The sequence below is a fragment of the Melitaea cinxia genome, chromosome 7, assembly GCF_905220565.1.
Source record: "Melitaea cinxia chromosome 7, ilMelCinx1.1, whole genome shotgun sequence".
NCBI classification, from domain to species: domain Eukaryota; kingdom Metazoa; phylum Arthropoda; class Insecta; order Lepidoptera; family Nymphalidae; genus Melitaea; species Melitaea cinxia.
The window spans coordinates 6,557,662-6,581,523 of NC_059400.1; the positions used below are offsets into that span (position 1 = coordinate 6,557,662).

Genomic DNA, 23,862 nt, shown 5'->3' on the forward strand with positions numbered 1-23,862 from the left:
CAATCAAGTATATAAAAATGAATAGAAAATAATAATAAATGAGTTTGTCCACATGTTACTCAACAACACTGAGTAACATTAAAAACTTAAAAATATAGTTATACTTCTAAGTATTTGCCTATAAAATATATGCTAATAATTTCAAAAGATAAAGAACAATCTTACATTCATAATATCATACCAACAAATTATTAGATATAATTAACCATACATTGCCCACGGAAGCCATTTTGACTGCTTTTTAGTTTCAATTATAAAAAATGTACGTAATGATTCGATTTCTTAATATTTTGTGACTGTTGCAACATATAAGTTTAGTAATAATAATAGTTAACTCCTCTCTCCTTAATTTCTAGTATGATATGTGTGTTATACCTCTATTATCTAAAAGCAGTCAAAATGACCCCTATTGTGAACGTATGACTAATGTGTAGGGAAATTTATTATGTCTAATAATGGTTATTTCGCATTGATTTATCAAAAGGTGTTTTATAAATCGATGGTATTTCGTTGACTATTGTTTCGACTACCTACGTTGTTTTACTTGTCGATGTCAATTGAAACCGGTTTTGTTTCGTTTGCGAGCAATTGATTGACAATGATGTTGAAGATATACATATTAACAATGATTATTTTTTTACGAATGTGAAAATAACTGTAAAAAGTTAAGTTAAAAGAAAACAAGCGTCTTCGTTAATTTTGTATTAACAGAAATAAAGATAAAAAATTAAACTTAAAATATCCTTAAGTATATAAAAAAACTATTATCTAATATTTTTGGTAGTTATATCCCTCTTATATGTTAAAATATTAAATAGCCAAAAATTACATCAATTTAGTATGTTTAGTTATTATGTTTTTTAACCGAGTTCAAAAAAAGGAGGAGTTTATTTAATTCGACCGTGTTCGGGGATTGCCTCGCCTCGGTTATAAAGTTAATCAAAATTAAAATTAAATAATAATTGGATAGGCTGATAATGATGACAAAGTTAGGAATCATTTGTTCATTCAATATAACAAAACAATGATATTTTATGGTTATATTTAATGAGCAAATTGTTCACGTGAACTTATATAATAGTTACACATTTTATTTTATTAATATTATTTAAAACATATAATATTATACTTTACATGGCACTGTATATTGGTGATGGTTGGTATTATATCCACTATGTCTCCTTCGACTTTTGCCGAGAACATATGAAACAGATACGTTATTATATATATATTATATTATACCTTCGCCGACGGTCTCATTTTTTTACACATTTTATAAGAGACTAGGGCCTCGCAAAGTTTATGCTGTCACTGTATTAAGTTGAGATTTCTTCAATATTATAAATCACTGTTGAGTATGAACCGGTTGCCTTCTGAATGCTTGCCGGTATATTTATACAGACATTTTCCGTACGCACCTAAAATTATCGAAGAATACAACTTAAATGTCGAACATTGAATTTATTATATTTACTTATAAGATTTTAAGCTTTCACGGTCACAGCTTTTATTTAAACGGGACTCCAATTGTGGTAAATCCCGTATAAGGAAAAATATTTATAATTACTTATTACAAAAAAATTACCTTTATGCTTTCCTAGTGAGTTAAGATCTATAGGTAGAGGTCTCATAGTGTTGGCGGGCGGCGCGACAGCGGCGCCACTGTCGCTGGGTGGTCTGCGCACGCGCATGAACTCGCCGCGAGTCGCCGCTTCCCTTCGTTCAGCTACACTCACACGTTTTGAATCCAAAAATCGTAGATTTTGTAGCTTGTATAATACGAAATACCTAAAAATATTGTGAAAATAAATTATTATTTAAAAAATTAGGTTGCGTATTTATTCAATATACAAAACCCATGGACGAGCTACAAGTAAATATAATTGAGATTGACTGGACTTCCCGCTACAGGGTTATTGTAGGTTCGATTACCGGCTGAGTCTATGAAATAAGGCGACTGTTATACATAATTAAGGCATTAAGTGGTTTCCTTACGATCACACTACTACAGTGTGTGTATGTTAAACATAAAGTAATACGTTAATACAGGTGTTCTACTCCTACGTTCCTTCAAATGGAATGTTCTGTGGGTGTAATAGATCACGTTCTGCGGGGAAAAACTAGCCAGTTTTAAAATTCTACTTTGTCTAAATAAACGAGTTATTATGATAGACCGCATAATACGTAAGCACGGATATAAATTTAAATTTAAAAAATTTTAAGAGAAAAAAAAATCGATTCCATAGTTTATTAACTTTTTTTTGGGGCTTAGAAAAATAGTATTGGACGGTTATGCAGAAGTACGCACTCAGAATAGCTCGTATATTAAGACAGAGTAAAATTTGAAAAATATATCGGTATAGTGTTTTTATTCTCTTACCTATATCTTTGGTAGTCGTTGTCGTCTTTATCATTATCCGAAAGCTTATTTGGACACGCTTTATTGCTCAACAGACTCAAGTACGTCAGCGATGGAAAATTTTTACTTACTTCGTTTATAAATTTTTCTAAATCTGTTATCTGAAATGAAACGAAAATATAAGTAAAAGCTATACCTACTAATCCGGACAGCCATATTTGAAATAACAGTCAGAAAATCTTTCATTATTTTAAGCATCAACAATTTATACTTAATATCTACAAATATCAAGGGTTCGAATTAAAAAACTTTATTTTCAATTCCGGTTTATTGATTTACTAAACCATTAAACCAATTTAATTAGAAAAATTTACACCATAACGCCCATATGTTCCACATGCCCACATGTTTATAATTATGAAGTTTTCTATTTTTATTTTTTATTCTTTAATTAGTATTTGATTAAAGTTAAGATAATTTTTAACTAACAAATAAATTAAACATAAATAAATAAATAAATAAATAATTAACCATAACTTAACAATTATACAATAAATTATGTTCCTTCAAATGGACGGTTCTGTAGGTATAATGGATCACGTTCAGCGAGAAAAAAAATCCCAGCCCATTTTTAAGTTTAACTTCATTTAAATAAACGAAGTACTTTGATAGACTTCGTGAGCACGTAAACATGCTTTTGAAACTGAAAATTATTACTAAGTAACGAATTACACGCGCCCATTGGACAGTTATGCAGAAGTCCCGCGTCAGAGTAGCTCGTATATTAAGACAAAGTAAAATTTTAAACGTTGTCTATTACACCTACAGAATACCCCATTTGAAGTAACGTAGCCTGCGACACTTGAATAATCACAAACCCTACCCCCAAGGAGCTCTGGCTACCTTACTCACAACACTGCTTGAAAGCAGTACTATTTCGCTGTGATCATGTGTAAGGTCGAGGTACTTCCCCAGTCGGGCTGCTCCAGATTTTGAGCAGGATATTTCATGCTGTGCTTGTACCTCAGTAATAATGTTATTGTCAATGAGATTTACCTGATTCTTATTAATTGACAATGTCTTTAATTTCGGTAAACGTGGAAAACTGACATTATCACCTAATTTATTGTTATCCAATATTAACTCTTCCAATCCCTTAAAATTCTCCAGGCCTTTCAATGTTTCAATATTGTTGTAGCTATTAACAATAAAAAACATCGTTATTGTATAGTTAGTATAAGATTACGATGGTACTGACGTGTGCAGTGTTGCCAACTTTATTTTTACCAACCCACCAAATGAAGCCGTGTAAACCACCAGAAACCACTAAAACTTATTGGCGTCTCAAACCACCAGAATTCCACTAAAAAAATCAAAGACAACGGCTACCTACCTAAATATAATTTGAAAATACAACAACAACAACGTAATTATTATCATGAAATAAAATAATAATTATTTGAGTTACAGGAAACAATAATTAATGTAACTACAGAAAAAAAGGAAACAATTAGGTAAGTAGTACATAACTACTAAAGGAGATCGTCTTTTGATGAATCAGCTTCATCTGCAATTTGTAATAGAATTACTTTCTGCTTTAGTAACAAAAAAGTAACAGATAAAAAAGTAATTTTAATTACATGCTCCGACTCATGCTTAAATAAATTTTGTTAAATTGATTCCAGAAAAAAAAATGTAAGAAACAAATTATAGAGAATTTAATTATTAATAACATTGCTCTCTTTAACAAACTTGATAAAGTTAATAGTTTTTAAGATAAATGATAAATAATGATTCAGGACACAGAGAGGCTGGTGCAGCGAATACTTGTGAGAGCGCGAAATTAACAATTAAAAAACAAGTATACACAATGAAATTTTTTAAAATCTCTATTAAAAGTAACATTAATTATTGTATAAAGAATTTTTTAAAAATATATTTTTTATATTTTAGTTTTTTCTTTAATTTATTTTTCATCACCAAATTTAACGACACCCAAACCGCGCCCGAAAGCTAGTTAGTATTAAACATTCGAAAACAAAATTTTCATTCGATAATTAATATCCACTCGCACAGGTCTTGCCTCTGACACACAGGTTCTAATTTATGGGAGGTTAAATTTTTGTTACTTCTGACTCTACCTTAATTCTAGTGCTGCGGGAAGTATACTCATGATCCGTTCTGCAACTTTTACGCGTTATTTTCGGACAAATTTACGTAAAAACGATCTTTACTGCAAGATCAAAATACGATACGAACTGACCTTTAACAACTGACAAATATACACTTTTAAACAAAATAAAGCGTCAGAAATAATATTCTAATAAAACTAGTAACATTGTGTGCTAGAATATAGGTATAGAAATTCGAAAAATACCCAAAACCGAATCGGAGCAACCCACTGTCCACGTGGTCTTGGTCTGTCTTACCTCTAGAGTATTTTTTTTAAGCCGGTGGCGCGGAGAGAGGGCAGCCCTCGGAAGGGCTGCACTTCCCGCAGCGCCGGAGCCAAGCGCTATTCTAACCTCAAAGGAGGTAGGTTAATTTTATGCGATTTAAAAATTGAACGTCAAAACTTTAACCACGATATCTCTGTAACAACGTCACGTAACCAACAATCTCGAAACTTTTGGGTGTACTGTGGCTTGAGCATTATCAAATACTATTTAAAACTATTTCAAAAATAATTTTACAGCGCTAAACAGTTTAAAAACAAATTAAAGCAAGATTGAGAAGTAAGTATTATTTACAGATTAGAGAACGATAGCGAACCAATAGACAACTTTACTGTTCACTAAACTGACTGACGACTGAGTAAATAAATAACAACTTGGTCTTTCGAATCAAATCAAACTTAACCAATAGTTGAACATATAAAGTTTATGTTCATTCAAGAAATTCATAAACAATTTTTGGGGAATTCCCAACAGCCGACAGGCTTGAATTCGTTCGGTGTTGCCTACACAACAAAATATACCATTTTTGCCTGTTGTGTGTGCCTGTAAAAAAAATCCTAGAAAAATACTAGATCATTCTTTAGTGGTAAGCTATGAAGCTTACCACTAACTGGAACAAACCTAAACCACTAAAAAATCCACTAGCCACTAAAAGCAATTTTTTCCCGCCAAAAGGGGTGTCTAAACCACCAGATCTAGTGGAAAATCCACTAAGTTGGCAACACTGGACGTGTGCTAGTGTATAAGAGTCCTTAAATAAAATAAAGAAATAAAAAAAATCGAATTTTTTTTATTCTTAGATTGATACTAATATGCATAATATTAAATGACTTTTGTAGCTACATCCAGGTTTAGATTTAAAAGTAATATACTTTTGTCAAAAATTGTGTCGGTGAAAGAAGTTTCTAGTTAGTTACTCATAAGACGTATATCTAATCCGTACTCGATGAACAATGAATTTTGTTCTATACTTACTAAAAGCTATTACGATAACTAAAGTGGAAAAGATTTTCAGTTTGCAGTTTTAAATAATAAAAAGCTTTCTAGTTATCATGATAACTTGAGATCTAAAGGTCCAACTTTATTACAAATTTGTATTACTGCAAACTTTTTTACCATTATAAATTTTGGTTTACAATTAAGAGCCATTTCACAATTTTACGCTCTGCAAGTTTAGGTAAATTTGGTCGCATCGCGCGAATCGTACGAGCCGTGCGATCTTTGTGCTAGCAAGTATAGTGTGACAACCAAAAGACCATCTTGATCATTTTCTAATGTATAATAAAAATTAATAACTATGGTATAAAATGTTTTTTACATAATTAATTTGTTAAAAATTTCAAGTATGTTATACGTTATATAACAACAATCAATAAATTTAAAATAAAAATAAAAAATCAATTTTATGAAACAATTTTTTTTAAATTGATTTAGTTTTTTCAGTTTACGAATGAATCTAATATTTACGATATGAATAAAATAGCATTTTATGACATCGACACCGACAAACATATTAATTAACAAATAACAAGACAAACAGATTGAAATGCCTATTTGTATTGATAGTGTGAGAAAAGAAAATTAAATTATACATTTGTTTACAGAAATTATCATTATATTATTTTACAGTCATTTTCGTAATATGTTTATTTTATTTATATTTTATTATGAAAGTATCAAATGCGTTTTATCCGCTATAACAACAGGCACTTGGCGCGTGTGAGCGAAAGAGACGGCTGCGCAGAATTTGGCGTGGACCTTACCTCTAAGAGCGCTAGCGCTCGACTGATTTACTGGGCTTGATGCATGGTAATATATACTATCTTTTTATTATTTAATATAAAATGTATTAAAAATAATTACATCTTTTAATTATAATTTTTGTATTCCTTAATGATGTAAGTTTACTTGGATGAAGATAGTTCGTTAAAATTTCTTAGTTTTCTAAGAGAAATATCGCTTTTAAAATTGTACTTATTTGGAAAATATTCGTAACTTTAAATTTTTTTTATCGTTTAATAGAGATACAAATGGAATAAAAATCTATGATAGTGTGCAACAAAATTATATTCCACATATTACGATATTTTTTTAAAATGGTTTCAATGTAGAGGTTATTGAAAAGTAGGACTTCAAAGTATACATTGCGACCGTTTACCCAGGGAGGAGGCTGATGAAAAGGTTAATAATTTTATACACATAATATAAATCAGAATTCTGATCCGACTATGGACTACAACAAAGGTTGCTTTTTTATATTTCAAGAATATAAATTACATTATTGCATCCAACACTGAGATTAACGACGTCAAAATATTACAATTTCGCGGATTGTTACCGATTTTTGTGAAATGGCTCTTAAGTTTTAGTGTGAAAGATGCATTGTAATTAATTTTTAAATTTAACAGTCTGTTTAAAATAACGATTAATGGAATCTTTTAATTCAAATATTGAAATGAGTTATATCTAAACATAATAAATACCTTAGATCGAGATAATTGACTTTAGCACCATACATATTCCATAGTGATGGTGGTATCTTCTGACAATCTTGTCCACAGTAACTCAACTAAAACAAAGAAATATCACTAAAAATAAATTACATAATTATACTGAAGTACATTGCTCTAACTAACCGAAACATTGTTTTTTTTTTTATTCCTTATGTCGATAAGGTTATTATAACTATTGTCACATTGTGTTTATAATGGAACTAACGACTCAATGCTGATACTAAATATAAAATAATAAAATAAATATTTGCAATGTAAGCGCAAAACAATGTGTTTATTTACGACATCACACTAGAAACCTCTAAAGCGATCAGTGTTTCTCTACTATATTATGCATGTACCTATTATACTGGAATCACTCTATTTATTAAAGAAAACCGCATCAAAATCCTTTGCGAAGTTTTAAAGATCTAAGCATACAGACAGCGGGATGCGACTTTGTTTTATACTATGTAATAATGATGATAAGAGACAAAATTATGTACAAAAAAAAACAAACAAACTGAGTCTATACAACTTTAAGACAGAGGGACTGTTTTGACAATTGTATTTTTTTAATGTGTGTTACCACCTAACTTTTTTTTTGTGTGGATCGCTTTCGGTGATTTTTTTTAACTAAAAGCTATATATTTATACAGAACGATTCTTGACTTTTATTTTTTAATAGCATTATTTAATACTTACTACTTGTGATTGTAACAGTGTTTACGGAAAAATTAGCGGTAGGATATAAGATTAACGTCAACTGACCGTTACGGAAACGCACCTTATAATTTCATTTGCTACCTTTTACGTTAAAAGCTTCATGTTTTCGTACAAAAAAAATCGTCATGGCGAAAATAGGGAACGCAAACAATCGTACTATTAGGGAACTTAACTCGGGTTATCGGGTGTTACACACATAATTACTCTCCACTATTGTGCCTATTACACACATTTACTGATTGATTTTAATTTAATAAAATATTTTTATTTTACACCACCCTACGTGTTTAAGGGAAGGGGAGACCCACAAACACAGCTAAGCAGACCGGAAAGAAATAATTGTAAAAATACAAAATTCATCCCGAGCGGGAATCTAACCCGCAATTGCCGGTGTGTAAGCGCCTGCACGATGCACACCACTACACCTAAACGATTTTTATTATTTAAGTACGTAAATTATTGATTTAATATTAGTACGATTATAAGGTTACAAACATGTTTATTTTAAAATCATCAATATAAATCAATTATATAGGTACATCACGACACGAATATTGAATATTTAATTTCATTTATGTATACTGAAATCAATTACTCATAGGATAAGATGCGTATCTCATTTATTGACAGACTTTCATAAACCTACCTAATATCTAAATATACATTAGACTCGCCTTTTGCCATGGGGCGCAAAACCTTTAAATATAATTTAATAATTAATTAAACAATAGATTTACTATTCATGAAATCTTGACGAACTTGTTAAAATCCAAGTCATTAACTCCCTAAACTCCTTCTTAACGATTACCATTTGAAACGTAGGTCATCTAACAATTGTGCTGAAATAATTTAAATTGCTTTATTTCGTTAAGCTGCTTTAACTTTAAAGACTCTATAAATCAAGAGAGTAATTTTACAAATACTTTTTATTGTACATCAAAATAATAAACAAAAAATTATGTATATGATTGTTTGCTAGCAAACGAAAAAAAATCGACTTCAATTACATCGACAAGCAGGTAAATACAGAGGTAGGTCGACAAAAAATAGGTAAAAACGCCGTCAGACCACATAATATGCACCACCTTTCAATTAAAGAAAGGATCATCGATATCGGTCTACCCAGTAAAAAGATATTTATAAAAGGTAAGATATATAAAAAAATTATAATCGAATAGACAACCTCCTCCTTTTTTGAAGTCCCTTAAAATACGGTCTTATTGCTTAAGAGCGATTTATTTATTTACGATTTCGTAGACATTAGTGTTACCACTTAAAGCCAAAAAGTTTAATCCGGTAGGTAACGCCGTAGAGGTACGACATATTTATGAACATCTCGTAAATGTAGGACGTGGTGTGCAGTGGGATCGTACCTAAAATTTACTATATATGACGTTCGACTCCTAACTGGGTTCCTTCAAAAGAGGATTTTGTAGGAGTTATAGATCGCGTTCCACCTGAAAAAAGAAATTCATAGCCCTTTTTTTAATTTTATTGTGTCCTGAATACGAAATCGTAAATTATACTTTATCCTGTATATGAGTAACGCTTCAAAAATGACCGAAATACTCCGAATATAGATATTCATCTTAAAATTTACAGAAGACGTTTGGTAAATATTTCAGTAAATATGTAGATATACAAAAATTATCTAAAATTGTAGGTGTGTAACAAAAAAATACCAAAGAACTTCAACATTTTTTTTTCTTTGAGGTATTAAAAGTTTTGCATCAACGATGATACTCGATAATTTTATGGTATGGTATACATTATAAATACCATCTACATATTATAAATATGTAGATATACGATACCTACGTGCAGATGGACTAGGAAATGTTTACATAAACTTTTTAACTAAGTTACATAAACTTTTTAACTTTATATATATTGATTGGGATAACTTAGGTTTGCTTCTAGTCGTTGGTTGGATGTTGTGTCTCAAATACCAGAAATTAGAACGTGCTCTATAAATACTATAAATTGTTCGGCGTGTCTTGATATAAGCTTTTTTAGCGGGACAGTAAAAAATGACATTGAAAAATGAATATAAATATTAATGATGAATATTTACAGAGATTGAGTATAGCTATGAATATTAATGACCATATAAAATCCTTGAACGAGCCTGTTAAAAGATTACTTGTGTATTTTTTTCTATTAAGCAGTACAGATAAAAAAAATTTTGCTTTTTTACATGCTGATATTATGTATTTAATTTAAATGTAAGTTATCTCATTTATCTTCTGATAATTAAAAATGCTACATACTTATACGCATGATCTTTTGACCAAAGCCTTGCAGATATAGGTCTAACAATAATAACCTTATCAAACTCAAGTAACCGGGTTTTTATTTTCTGAGTAACTTTTGTAAGTCCAATTGAACTAAACATAAAAGAAAAGTAATTTAGCAAATCTGTCGTTGATGGCCTTCATAAAGTTTAAGTATAGCTACTACCGCTCCCAGTTTTAATGCCGTGTCGGACGATGTCGTTGTTTTATCTTCCTTTTTGTCGAGTCGATTTTTATCTGATTCATACTCGTATTCGTAATAATTTTCTAGTGTAAGTATGGCTTAAGAGATAAATATATGATGTACTAGCGACCCGCCCCGGCTTCGCACGGGTGCAATGCTGATACTAAATATACTACAGAATGTCTTTATTTATAGTATGAATCTAGCTTATAGCATGGTTATTAACATAATAACAACATTCAAATATGCGTCGTTAGATTACACGTTATTACAGAATGCGTTGAAGAAATAAAGGTTCACTGCTCGTTCCCTGTAGATGATAGCGTGATAATTTGTAGCCTATATGTTGACCCGACTTCTTAATAGTATTCGTGCCAAATTTGAAGTAAATCCATGCAGTACTTTTTGAGTTTATCCCGGACATACATACAGACAAACAGACAAAAATACTAAAAACTATATTTTTGGCTTCGGAATCGATTGTAGATTACACCCCAAGTATTCTTTTAAAAATATATTCAATGTACAGTTTTGACTTTCCTACCATTTTATTATATGTATAGATTGTTAGATATAACCTAATTGTATAATTGGAAAATAATAAGAGTAAATTTTTACGACGCGCGCACACCGTCACAAAAAACCGACATCTACTTAGGGGTCTGTTTCACCAGCTGTGGAATACGCTATTTGATGGATGATTATATCGAACAGATAAAAGTTTTTAATGTATTATTCTTTTTCACCGCCGAATCACACTGTGTTTTTCGAGTCAAATCTATTCGCAAATCATTACATAGTATAAAACAAAGTCGCTTCCCGCTGTCTATATGCTCAGATCTTTAAAACTACGTAACGAATTTTGATGCGGCTTTCTTTAGTAAATAGAGTATTTTCCAGAGGAAGGTTTATTTGTATAATACATGCATAATATAGTAAAGGAACTAGTATAACTAGCTCTGGCCGTAACTTTGTCCGCGTATATTTTAACAAAAAAGTTACTGTTCAGTTCGCAGAGTTGTAAAATAAATATTTTTCAAAAATAAAAGTAGCCTAAGTTACTCCTTACTATATCAGCTGTCTGCCAGTGACAGTCCCGTCAAAAACCGTCCAGCCGTTTCAGAGATTAGCCATAACAAATAGACAGATAGATAGACAGACAGACAAAAATTGTAAAAAAATCTATTTTGGTAGGTAGTTATATGTATCATGTATAAATCCATACGCATTTAGCAAAAAGCGGTTATTTTAATATTACAAACAGACACTCCAATTTAATTTATTTGTATAGTCCAATTTTATTTATTTGTATAGATACATGCATAATATAGTAGAGAAACGTTGATAGTTTTAGAGGTTTCGAATGTGATGTCATAAACACATTGTTTTGCGCTTACATTGCAAATAAGTATTAATTTTATATTTTATATTTAGTGCCAGCTTTGCACCCCTGCGAAGCCGGGGCGGGTCGTTAGCATGAATGGTATCTTGATATGTAATGTTCGGGTGGTCGGAAGAGGTTTTGAAATGACAACTAGCAGCGTGACGTCTTGTATCGAAGTTTATTTATTACTACTATTAGTTTCTTTCTGTAGTAATGGACCGTTGCGAAGGACTGCTTGTTACGAATTGTCGCTTCGGCCTGTCGTTATAGACGCAACAAAAACATTGCAAACAAAACTATGAGAAAAGCAAATAACCAACTCTGGACTCTGCACTCATTAACAATTACTGGTAATTTGGTAATTTCCAAATGTTGTTTATCTTTGATATTAAATTACAATTAGTTTAAATATTGTTTATCTTTGACTAACATTAAAGTACAATTTGTTTAAAAATATGTAGACATTACAGATACACCTGTGCCTTTTTTTTTTTTTTGATACCTTTCTCACAAAAATATGGCTCAGTCACTCCTTAATACCTAACACCCCACCAAACCATCACTGAAGTCAGATAATAGCCACGTCGTACTCTACTGTTGACTAATTAGGAAGCTTTCAGAGAGCTTTGAGCATTTGAAATATTGTTCAGTTGTAAAAATTCTCTCATCCGAAAACAAAATTTTTCTGTGACCTCCCTTTGGTCGTTGTTTTGATTTTATCACCCTATTCTTTTTAAACGGTTTTATTTAGCTCACCCCGTTTGTTTTATTTTTTATTCTTGGGTCAAATTTAGTAATTCAAATTTCACCCTCTTCCTGTCAACCGATTAATCTGAAATTTTGTATACACTTTGGATTTTGGTGACAATACAATTATGTTTATTCATTATCATTATAAATTCAAGATGGCCGCCGCTACAAAATGGCGGATAATTTATGTTTTATTAATCCCATCAATATGGGTATCAAATGAAAGGGCTCAACAAGCAGAATACAATATACTATAAAAAATTGAAATACAAGATGGCGGCCGCTACAAAATGGCGGATAACGTAGGTTTTATCGATCCCATCAATATGGGTATCAAATGAAAGTGCTCAACCAGTGTAATCAATGTACTATATAAAATTAAAATCCAAGATGGCGGCCTCTACAAAATGGCGGATAACTTAGGTTTTATCAATCCCATCAACATGGGTATCAAATGAAAGGTCTCAACAAGTAGAATACAATTTACTATGCAAAATTGAAATCTAAGCTGGCCGCCGCTACCAAATGTCTGATAACAATTTTTTATCAATCCCACCAATATGAGTATCAAATAAAAGGGCTTGACAAGAAGAATACAGTGCACTATACAACCTCAATATTTAAGATGGGCCTTGCAATAATGAAGCACTAAATGAATTAAACAGAATGCAAAATAAAAACTAAAAACTAGAAAATAAAAATAGGTAACTTACTAAATTAGGTACTTAAAACTTTTTAAGTTAAACGGTTTTATGTTAAACATACATTGCAATGTTCTGTGAGAACATTGCAATGTATGTTTAACATAAAACTTCTGTGAGAACTATTAAATCGTTCGTCTTGTATATTCTTAATGATGCAAAGTTTGTTACGATATGTATAGTACATGAGAAGCGTCTTCAACTATAGTGAAAAACAAGCTCCGGGAAGTTTATATTCCACGGTGTTCTTTGCTGACGCCGCGTTGGCGCAACGGTTACAGCCATGAATTGTACCTGTTGCGCTGGCGGTTGCGAGTTCGATCCCCGCACATGACTAACATTTGTATTGGCCATACAGGTGTTTGCCGTGGTCTGGGTGTTTGTGAAGTCCTTGTGGGTCTCCCCATGGTGCCTCGGAGAGCACCTTAAGCCGTTGGTCCCGGTTGTTATCATGTACACCTGATAGCGGTCGTTACTCATAGTAGGGGATATATCCGTCAACCCGCATTGGAGCAGCGTGGTGGATTAAGCTCTGATCCTTCTCCTACATAGGGAAAGAGGCCTATGCCCAGTAGTGGGATATTACAGGCTGAAGCGGTGTTCTTCGCTGGGGATAGATTGACTCGGTTGTCACATGTCTTAAAGAAAACACTAAGTAATAGGCACAGTCTTCTATATGGTTTGAGGTGATCACTTTTTAGTAGGTATAGGCACTGTAACATCTGCTTGTACATAACTTTGGAAGATTTGTAATATTTCTGACTACTATCTATCTAATGCCCCATCAAAGTACAATTCTTGTCTTTTCTGAAATTCTTTTTACTTTGAACAATAAGGACAGTGGTCAGTTGTACTTCTCAGTGTTTTGGTCTAACATAGCCCAGCTTAAAGGTGTTGTCAATATACTAGTCTTATTTGTAAACCAGCTCGTTCGTAATATTGTAATTTATCGAACCTTCGCAAAACGATTCGTATTCACTATAATACTACATTTTTAACCGGCTTCAAAAAAAGGAGGAGGTTACTCAATTCCACCGTTTTTTTTAAATATATGTTCGGGGATAACATTGTCATTTATGAACGGATTTGGTAATTTTTTTTGTTGGAAAGGAGATATCCCTGGTGTGGTACCATGATTTGGGAACCAGGATCTGATGATGGGATCCCTGACAAATCGAAGGAAACTCGAAAATCCACATAACTTTTTACTGGGTGTACCGATTTTGATGATTTTTAATTTAATCGAAAGCCGATGTTTATCATGTGGTCACATTTAAATTTCATCGAGATATGATAGCAACTTTTGGAGTGATCTTTGATAATGCGTATTTACTTGACTATTTTTTCGTCTACCTACGTTGTATTACTTGTCGATACAATTGAAGTCGGTTTTTTTTCGTTTGCCTGCAAACGCAATTATTTATTCATGACTATAATTTGTGCCACACCTTAGCGCTATTTCTTCGTTTAGTCATTTAGACGCAAAATCTGACTATTAACATTTTATTACATAACTGACAGGTTCGATAGCGCAGTTGGCAATAAATTTGCTTCTCGCTTCAATTTCCTCTTACATTCGCCTAGTCTGGGTGTAATATTTATATACATAGGTCTGAATTTATTAAAAATAGGTCGGTGTTATATTTTTTTTTAAATACATAGACAGCCACTGTCTTTATTCTGTCTTTAAGAGTTACCACTGAATGGTATATTTTGCCCGACTACATAAAAAATTAACCCTTAGTTATTGTTAATATCGTCCACAAAAAGTAGCTTTCATTCACTACATATTTAATTTTAAATGACTATTAGGTGCTTAAATTTTTTTTTTTTTGGTAAAAAACTCATCTGATATTTTTTTAAATAATAAAACACGCTTAGTTCTCAGTCAGAGTTTCCCAAACTAACGAAAAAAAAGAAACCAAATTTTAAAACTTACTCTGATTTCACCATCTTATTTTGATTGCCTTGTTGAGGCAGTTAGAAGTTTATTTGTATGTATTATTTATTTATATACTACTAGCGACCCGCCCCGGCTTCGCACGGTTGCAAAAACTATCAGTTTGCCTCTACTATATTACGCATGTATTATACATATAAACCTTCCTCTGGAATCACTCTATTTACTAAAGAAAACTGCGTCAAAATCCGTTGTGTAGTTTTAAAGATCTAAGCATACAGACAGCGGGGAGCAACTTTGTTTTATAATACGTAATGATATATATATATATATATATATATATATATATATATATATATATATAGTTTAAATTAACAGCGAAAAAAGTCTGTCTACTTTTATTCACTGGCTATACCACTGGAATTAAGTTGCTAAACTTAGGAACAGAAGAATTTTTAAGTGTATGTATGTTAAAAATTAAAAAAATATATATTATACTGTGCAATTAATTACCTTGTAATCAATCGTACATATCTATTAAGTAAAATGTTGTTATTGTACTTGTAAATAAACATATAAAATTTATTGGCATATTTATTGTACAAATTATAGTATGAGATATAAAACACAATCATTGCATTAAATAATTATGCAGAAATTATGGATTACGAAGCAAATAAACTTTCAATTAATTATTAATTATGTACAAATATCCTTCATTAGTAAGGTTTTTCTATAATTAGTTACTGAGAAGTGCATAAAGTTGCAAGAATGTGAACCAAGCCCGCAATTGAATGATAATAAAATATGCAATTATATATTAAGAACAAAATAAATAACAAAAGATCACAAGTAAAATATACCGAAAAAAAGAAATAAGTTTAAGCAAGCACATTTTAGAACTTCGATATATCAAAATTATTTTGAAATAAGTTTGATTTTATGATTTGTTTTTAAATATAAGAAAAGTTTTAGTGTTTAATCAAAACAGGGTGATTCAAGAATACTGCATAAATAAGTGAAGCAATTTAACAAGACACCAGATTTTTGATTATATGACTCAAGGAAAAGCTATTTTTTATACCAAAAAGACATTATGAAATTAACTTATTAGATAGCGTAATTTTATATACTATTGTGCCTTCAAGACATCACACATATGTTTCGATTGCAAGTACATTGAGATCCTTTATCTTAGAAATGGTTATTATTTGAACTTATATATATTCTTTATTGCACTTTAAAAAAAAAAATCATAATTACAAGTTTACAAAAAATGTTGGCAAGGGCGAACTTATCTCTGTAAGAGATCTCTACCAGTCTACCCATGGTGGTGAGAGAAAATGTTATCGCGGGACTCATAAGCGCATTTGTGATATAAAATACATATATACTTAAATACTTACACAGTTACATGCACATATGTATGCGTACATGCCCACATACATATCTACACATATACATACATAAATACATACATACACATATACATACATAAATACATACACATATACATACATACACATACATAAATACATACATACATACATACATACATACATACATACATACATACATATATTGAGAGTACAACAATTATGAGAGATTCATAGCTTCGGAGAGAAGATGTTTCCTTAGCCTGTCCTTGAAAACATAAATTGAAGTGCTGTCTTGGATCACTCTCGGTAGATGGTTCCAAAGTTTTGCAGCGCGTATTGTGAATGAATTGAGGAGGAAGTTGGTGTTATGTCTGGGGACTTCGAGCATCGATGTGATGCAAGACCTTCTAGATCGTGTTGGGGTAGGAGAAAGAAGGAAACGGGACCGAAGGTAGGAGGGAGCATTTTGGTCATGGAGTATGTTATAGAGAAAAGAAAGGATGTGCATATCACGGCGAAGTTGGATTGGGAGCCACTTAAGTTGAGTGCGAAATTCGGTGATGTGATCGTATTTACGTAAACCAAAGATGAAGCGTATCGCAAGATTTTGTAGACGCTCTAATTTATTAAGTAGCTCCTTTGTCACATCTAAATAGCACACATCTGCATAATCGAGGATAGGTAAAAGAAGGGATTGCGCAAGCAGAATTTTGGTGGAACTTAGTGACTGATAAAGATGTACATAGTAAATAAGCATGCAATATTGAATACACTTTAATTTAAATTTTTTGTATTTAATGTTTAATTTCATTATAAAACTAGTTTGGCAACCAAGCGTAAAACCTATCTGATGGTAAGCGGTTAAAATAGCCACCTGTAATGGCAGGACCATCGCAAGCCCATTGCTGACCAAACCCCCGATCTTCCCAGGAGCTCTATCCATCTTACTCACCACAGGAAAATAACACTACTTGAAAGCAGTATTATTTCGTTGTGATCTTCTGTAAGGTTAAGGTACTCCCCAAGTCAGGTTGCTCTATATTTTGAGCAGGATATTCTGTTGTGCCTTACTTCAATTTTGTTTTAGTAATGAGTTCTACTCTTATGCATGGTCATAGAGCCAAAGGTCATTTGAAAGAGATAGCTTTTCTAGCAATAGGACTACCTTTTCATATCTTTCTGTGACTGTTACTACTTTTATTTCTATAATGGTTTACCATTTAGAAAACACGTTGGCGCAGCGTGCATAGCACTGGCTGTTGCGCTGGCAGTCGCGGGTGCGATTCCTGCTCACAACAGACATTTGTATTGGCCATTTAGATGTTTGTCGTGGTTTGGGCATTGTGCTTGTGTATTGTGTGTATTTCCGGACTCCCGACACAGAAGAAAATCCTACTGGGGGCCGTTGAGTGTGAAGTGTTTATTTATTTATTTATTACTATAAAGGTAATTTATTATTATTATCTATATATTAATATTTGAAGCAAAACTTTGTACCTCTTTTTACGAAAATTGTGCAGACGAAGGTGTATGAAATTTCACACACTTATAAATAATATAGAGAAGGAGTGCAGAATGCTAATATTTCTTTTAATTATGCATAGAAATACATTAATTTAGTAAAAAAAAACATTACACATTCTACCATATTTTTGACACACACATGCACATACATATACTCCTTTGTTTATTTATTATTATAAGTACCTATAGACTTTGACAACAGGTCGAATTTCGAGCACTAGGCGACCACTAGTTTATAATAGTTATGTAAGCTATAAAATAGTCCTTAATTAAATTTTATCAAGATACAAAAAAATATTTAATGTACTTTTTAAGGTTTCACAAAGAGACGAAAGTATAGGAATGTTGTATCATGACATGCGAGTTAGAAAATTTTTAATATCATTTTTTGTTATATTATCAAGGTGATCTTCTACATTCAAAGTCGCATTTGATTATAAGATACATACAATAAATTATGGTTAATTAAAAATAAATAAATCGTTTCAGTAAATATTTCGAGAACACTATAAAAATAAAGTTTAATTTTAAGTTTCTTTTTTTTGTTCTTGGGTAAAGAAATTGTTTATTTTCCTAAAAAGCATAAACTAATAAAAAAAATTACTTACACGATTCTTTTCGAAAGATAAGGCAAATGCATTAATGTTAGAGGACTCCATTATCGATGCACACAAAGTTTGACGTAATTAGTATCGTTATTATTATAACAAAAAATAGTAAAACATTTCAATTCAAATAAGTTACAATGTAAAAACAAAAACAATAGGTAGACAATAATAAAGGCCACTTTATACGGTAGTAGGACTGTGACAGGCAGAATGGTATATAAAGGTAGTGACAGGCGACAGCTGACTGCACTCTCGGCCGCGTTCCATTAAGCGTTCGCAACGCCCGCGGCGCCCATTCTTCTATCGTTCCACCCTTCCACCTAAGGCCCATGATCATCGCGACCAATCGCTCGACGTCATAGGTGACGTCACCGTTCGTGACCACATCGCCCACAAAATATAGGTGGGTCAAAGTTGTCTTTCATCAAAACCAAAGTGGCTGGAATTTTATAAAGACTACTGTCAATGTCAAATTGTGAATGTCATCTCTCATTCGATTCGGCAAAAACGCAACAATAAATTCCCGGGAATCCATGTTGAATTAAGTTTTACTCCAATCCATAAGAAATATTCACGCACAACCCCCACAGCTGCATGTTTTCACCCTGCCACCATATTGCGAGCACACAGCTGACGCGTGACACTTGACAGCGCGCTAATATACGTCCCACTTATAAAATTCGCCCACAACGCCGTTTTTTTACGTTAGTGGTACGGTCAGCGGTCGTGATCGCTAGCGTTGTGGGCCTTAGGTGGAACACGCCACTCTCATTTAATGAGTTATTAATGACAATTCACATAAACTAACTGTTTAACATTATTACCCACACGATAAAAATGAGGAATCAACAATTATGAGATTTTCAATCGATTAATTAATTCATTATGCGGCGAAATTGTACAGTCAAATGAGTCAAATATTAACTTTTTAAAACGAAAGGTATACAAATATTTATGGATTTCTCAGATAATCCTATTAGTTGTATTTTAATTTATTTGGTATTATTTGAATTTAATTAAGTATATTATTTGTAGCATATACTTTTTTATTAAATAATAAAATTTATTTATTATATAAAACGGCAGATGTAAAACAAACACGTACGCACTTTATACACCAATTACTTTATTAATCTATAATATATATAACAGCGAAAGGTCACTCACTCATCACGAAATCTCTGAAACTATAACACCTACAAACTTGAAATTTGGCAGTAAGCTGAGAACGGATTTTACGAAACTCGACCCCTAAGGGGATAAAACGGGGGTTGCAAGTTTGTATGAAAGTCCTATGTTTTTGAAGTAAGAGACTTCAAATTTAAAATGTATGCTCTATAGATGATGAGGTGTCCAAATAATGTATCTTTAAAAATCAACTCCCTTTCGGGGTTAAAACGGGGGATGGTAGGTTGACTCCCTCATCACGAAATCTCCGAAACTATAACAGCTATAAACTTGAAATTTGGCAGGTAGGTTCCGTGTAGGGCGTAAACATCCGCTAAGAGCTGAATTTACGAAAATCGGCCCTTAAGGGGATAAAACGGGGGTTGAAAGTTTGTATGAAAGTCCTATGTTTTTGAAGTAAAAGACTTGATATTTAAAATGTATGCTCTTTAGATGGTAGAAAGTTGACCAAATATGGTATCTTTAGAAATCGAATGTAATGTATCTTAGAATTTTGTAGTTAAAACGGGAGATAGTAGGTTGACTCACTCATCACGAAACCTTCGAAACTATAACAGCTACAAACTTGAAATTTAGCAGGTAGGATTTTAATAGGGCGTAGACATCCGCTAAGAAAGGATTTTATGAAACTCGACCCTTAAGGGAGTAAAACGGGGGTTGGAAGTTTGTATGAAAGTCCTATGTTTTTGAAGTAAGAGACTTGAAATTAAAATGTATGCTTTAAAGATAGATAGTGAGAAGGTGTCCAAATAATGTATCTTTAGAAATCAACTCCCTTTTGGGGTTAAAACGGGGGATGGTAGGTTAACTCACTAATCACGAAATCTCCGAAACTATAACAGCTTCAAACTTTAAAATTTGCAGGTAGGTTTCTTATAGGGCGTTAACATCCGCTAAGAACTAATTTTACGAAACTCGACCCCTAAGGGGTTGAACAGGGGTTGAAAGTTTGTATGAAAGTCCTATGTTTTTGAAGTAAGAGAGTTGAAATTTAAAATGTATCTCCTATAGATGGTGAGAAGGTGTTCAAATAATGTATCTTTAGAAATCAACTCCTTTTTGGGGTTAAAACGGGGGATGGGAGCTTGACTCACTCCTCACATATCTCCGCAACTATAACAGTTTCAAACTTTAAAATTGGCAGATTGGTTTCTTATAGGGCGTTAACATCCGCTAACAACTAATTTTAGGAAACTCGACCCGTAAAACGGGGATTGGAAATTTGTATGAAGGTCCATGTTTTTAACCGACTTCCAAAAAAGGAGGACGTTCTCAATTCGACTGTATTTTTTTTTAATGTATTTTACATCAGAACTTTTGACCGGGTAGACCGATTTCGACAAATTTTCTTTTAATCGAAAGGTGGTGTATTGTACCGCATAACTTTCTACTGGATATACCGATTTTGATAATTCTTTTTTTGTTTGAAAGAAGATATCCCTAGTTTAGTAATATGATAAGGAAGCCAGGATCTGATGATGGGATCCCAGATAAATCGAGGGAAACTCTTGAAAATCCGCAATAACTTTTTACTGGGTATATCGATTTTGATAATTCTTTTTTTGTTGGAAAGAAGATATCCCTAGTTTAGTACCATGATAAGGAAACCAGGATCTGATGATGGGATCCCAGAGAAATCGAGGGAAACTCTTGAAACTCCGCAATAACTTTTTACTGGGTGTACCGATTTTAATAACTTTTAATTTAATCGAAAGCTGATGTTTGTCATGTGGTCACATATAAATTTTATTAAGATCTGATAACTACTTTTTGAGTAATCTTTGATAACGCGTAATTACTTGACTATTTTTTCGTCGATCTACGTTGTATTACTCGTCGATGTAATTGAAGTCGGTTTTTTTTTCGTTTGCGAGCAAACACAATTATTGAAATAAGAGACTTGAAATTTAAAATGTATGTTCTATAGATGCTGAGGAGGAGTCCAAATAATCAATATATATAAAAGAGAATAATAAATCTATATATATAAAATCTATATATATAAAAGAACAATAAATCTATATATATAAAAGAGAAAGGTCACTGACTCACTCATCACGAGAACTCAAAAACCGCTGGATGGTCCATCTATCCAGGATGGACAAAGATGAAATTTGGCAGGGACGTAGATTATAGTTAGTAGACGTCCGCTAAAAACGGGTTTTGCGATATTCCACCGCTAAGGGGGTTTAATTGGGTATGATAGTTTATATGAAACATATACAGCAGCTATAAAATCCCCTGATAGGTTATTTATACTGCAGCCTGAATAATGAAATGCAGCCTAAATGTGGTGTATAGAGAGGTTTTATAAAAATAATTATTAAATTATACTTAAAAAAAGCCTTTGAAAAAGTTAGTCAGTGTGATAAGCATTTCAAGTGACTGAAATAAAAAATAATTTGCGTTAAACATCTTAATAGTAATGCATATCTTCATAGCCACGCGGACGTAGTCGCAGGCAACAGTTACTCTATACTAATATTATAAAAAGGTAAAGTTTATAACTTTGTTTGTTTGTAGGATCTAATCTTCGCAAATACTGATCCGATCATGAAAATTCTTTCACTAACAGAAAGCTACACTATTCAGGAGTGACATAGGCTATATTTTATTGTAATTGAACAAAAAATTCAGTAAATAAGAAAAAGATTAAAATATAATATCAAAATGGTAAATAAACTAGCGCGATCTATCGCTATTAGAAAACAATTTATTAGTCTTTTTTTTATGTCACTAGGTCAGCAAACAAGCGTACGGCTGATGTGTACCTGATGGTAAGCGATTACCGTAGCTTATAGACAACTGCAATACCAGAAGCATCGCAAGCGCGTTGCCGACCCAATCCCCAATCCCCCCCAGGAGCTCTGGTCACCTTACTCACCAACAGGAACACAATACTGCTTGAAAATAGTATTATTTTGCTGTGATCTTCTGTAAGGTCGACGTACTACCCCAGTCGGGCTGCTCCACATTTTGAGCAGGAAATTCCTGCTGTGCCCTACCTCAGTTAGTCTTTCGACGTTATTAATTTAGTCTTATTTTAGTGTATCGACGACGTTTTCTCGATTTTTGATAGATGGCGTTGGAGCAACATATTATTTATTTAAGTGCTATAAAATTTGTTCTTTAAAGTATGTTATTTGGTTAATATAATAATGATTGACGCCCAACGAAGTGGGCACGGGTCGGCTAGTAACATTATACAAATTGGCAGCGCTTACACTTATTTCAATGCTAACACAAGAATAATCACATAAATCAACAATCGAGGCATTTATACCCTCTTTATTTGGCGGTTGAACGTAGTGTCACTCACAACCGCAAGATCGTTAACGAATCGTATGGCTTTGTCATTGGCTTAGCTTCGCTTGGCTATGGCGTGGCGTCAGAAGGCTCGGCTAGACAATATGGTATAAAAAAAAATATTGCGCGCTACGCATGCACAACTAACACTTTGAGCAATTTAAAATATTGTATATGTTACGCTCAAAGATCGAAAACGCTCATTGAGCGGAAAAATAGCTCACAACGCGATGTGGTCACAGTAAAACATCCACATAGCGAAATTCGTGTTAGGGCTCTAATGAAAACGCGCACGACGCGTTGTGGCAATCAAAGAAAGACCAAATAGCGAAATTCGTGTCGTGGCTTACATGCTATTCGATCTCAACGCGTTGTGGCAATGAAGAAAAGCCATGACGCGTTCTGAGCATTCATTGTGTTAACCATATCACGACGGACAGGTTGTAACTTGGCGGTGTCGGCTCGGGTGCAAAGACGCATTGAAACCTCAGTTTTATTCATTTCTTTTCTGTTTATGAGAGTGAATTTTAATGTCAGCGCTAATTATGACGAATAAAAAAGAATTGTTTTACGATAAATTACGTGAGTTTGTGGAAACAAGCACTGATCGC

The 23,862-nt window shown here is 32.6% G+C and overlaps 1 protein-coding gene and 1 long non-coding RNA gene across 2 annotated transcripts; both read right to left on the minus strand.

Moving 5' to 3' along the window:
• Window positions 1–1,025: 1,025 nt before the first annotated feature.
• LOC123655283 (leucine-rich melanocyte differentiation-associated protein-like) lies at window positions 1,026–19,020 on the minus strand. Its single transcript, XM_045591096.1, has 6 exons — window positions 18,758–19,020; window positions 7,299–7,384; window positions 3,416–3,557; window positions 2,381–2,520; window positions 1,586–1,788; window positions 1,026–1,418 (listed from the first exon to the last, which is right to left on the minus strand). The coding sequence occupies exons 1-6, from the start codon at window positions 18,806–18,808 to the stop codon at window positions 1,339–1,341; spliced, it is 702 nt and encodes a 233-aa protein (XP_045447052.1). The 5' UTR covers window positions 18,809–19,020; the 3' UTR covers window positions 1,026–1,338.
• Window positions 19,021–19,863: 843 nt separating this feature from the next.
• On the minus strand, window positions 19,864–23,213 carry LOC123655284. The gene is made up of 3 exons (XR_006743374.1): window positions 23,146–23,213; window positions 22,749–22,750; window positions 19,864–19,891 (listed from the first exon to the last, which is right to left on the minus strand). It is a non-coding gene; the product is annotated as an uncharacterized LOC123655284 (long non-coding RNA).
• Window positions 23,214–23,862: the final 649 nt, after the last annotated feature.

Coding starts and splice junctions, on each gene's coding strand:
- LOC123655283 (XM_045591096.1), bottom strand. CDS start 18,808: ATGGAGTCCTCTAACATTAATGCATTTGCCTTATCTTTCGAAAAGAAT. Junction 7,385..18,757: donor TATCTTTCGAAAAGAATCGT/GTAAGTAATTTT, acceptor TCTTTGTTTTAG/TTGAGTTACTGTGGACAAGA. Junction 2,521..3,415: donor TGTCAATTAATAAGAATCAG/GTAAATCTCATT, acceptor GTTTCATTTCAG/ATAACAGATTTAGAAAAATT.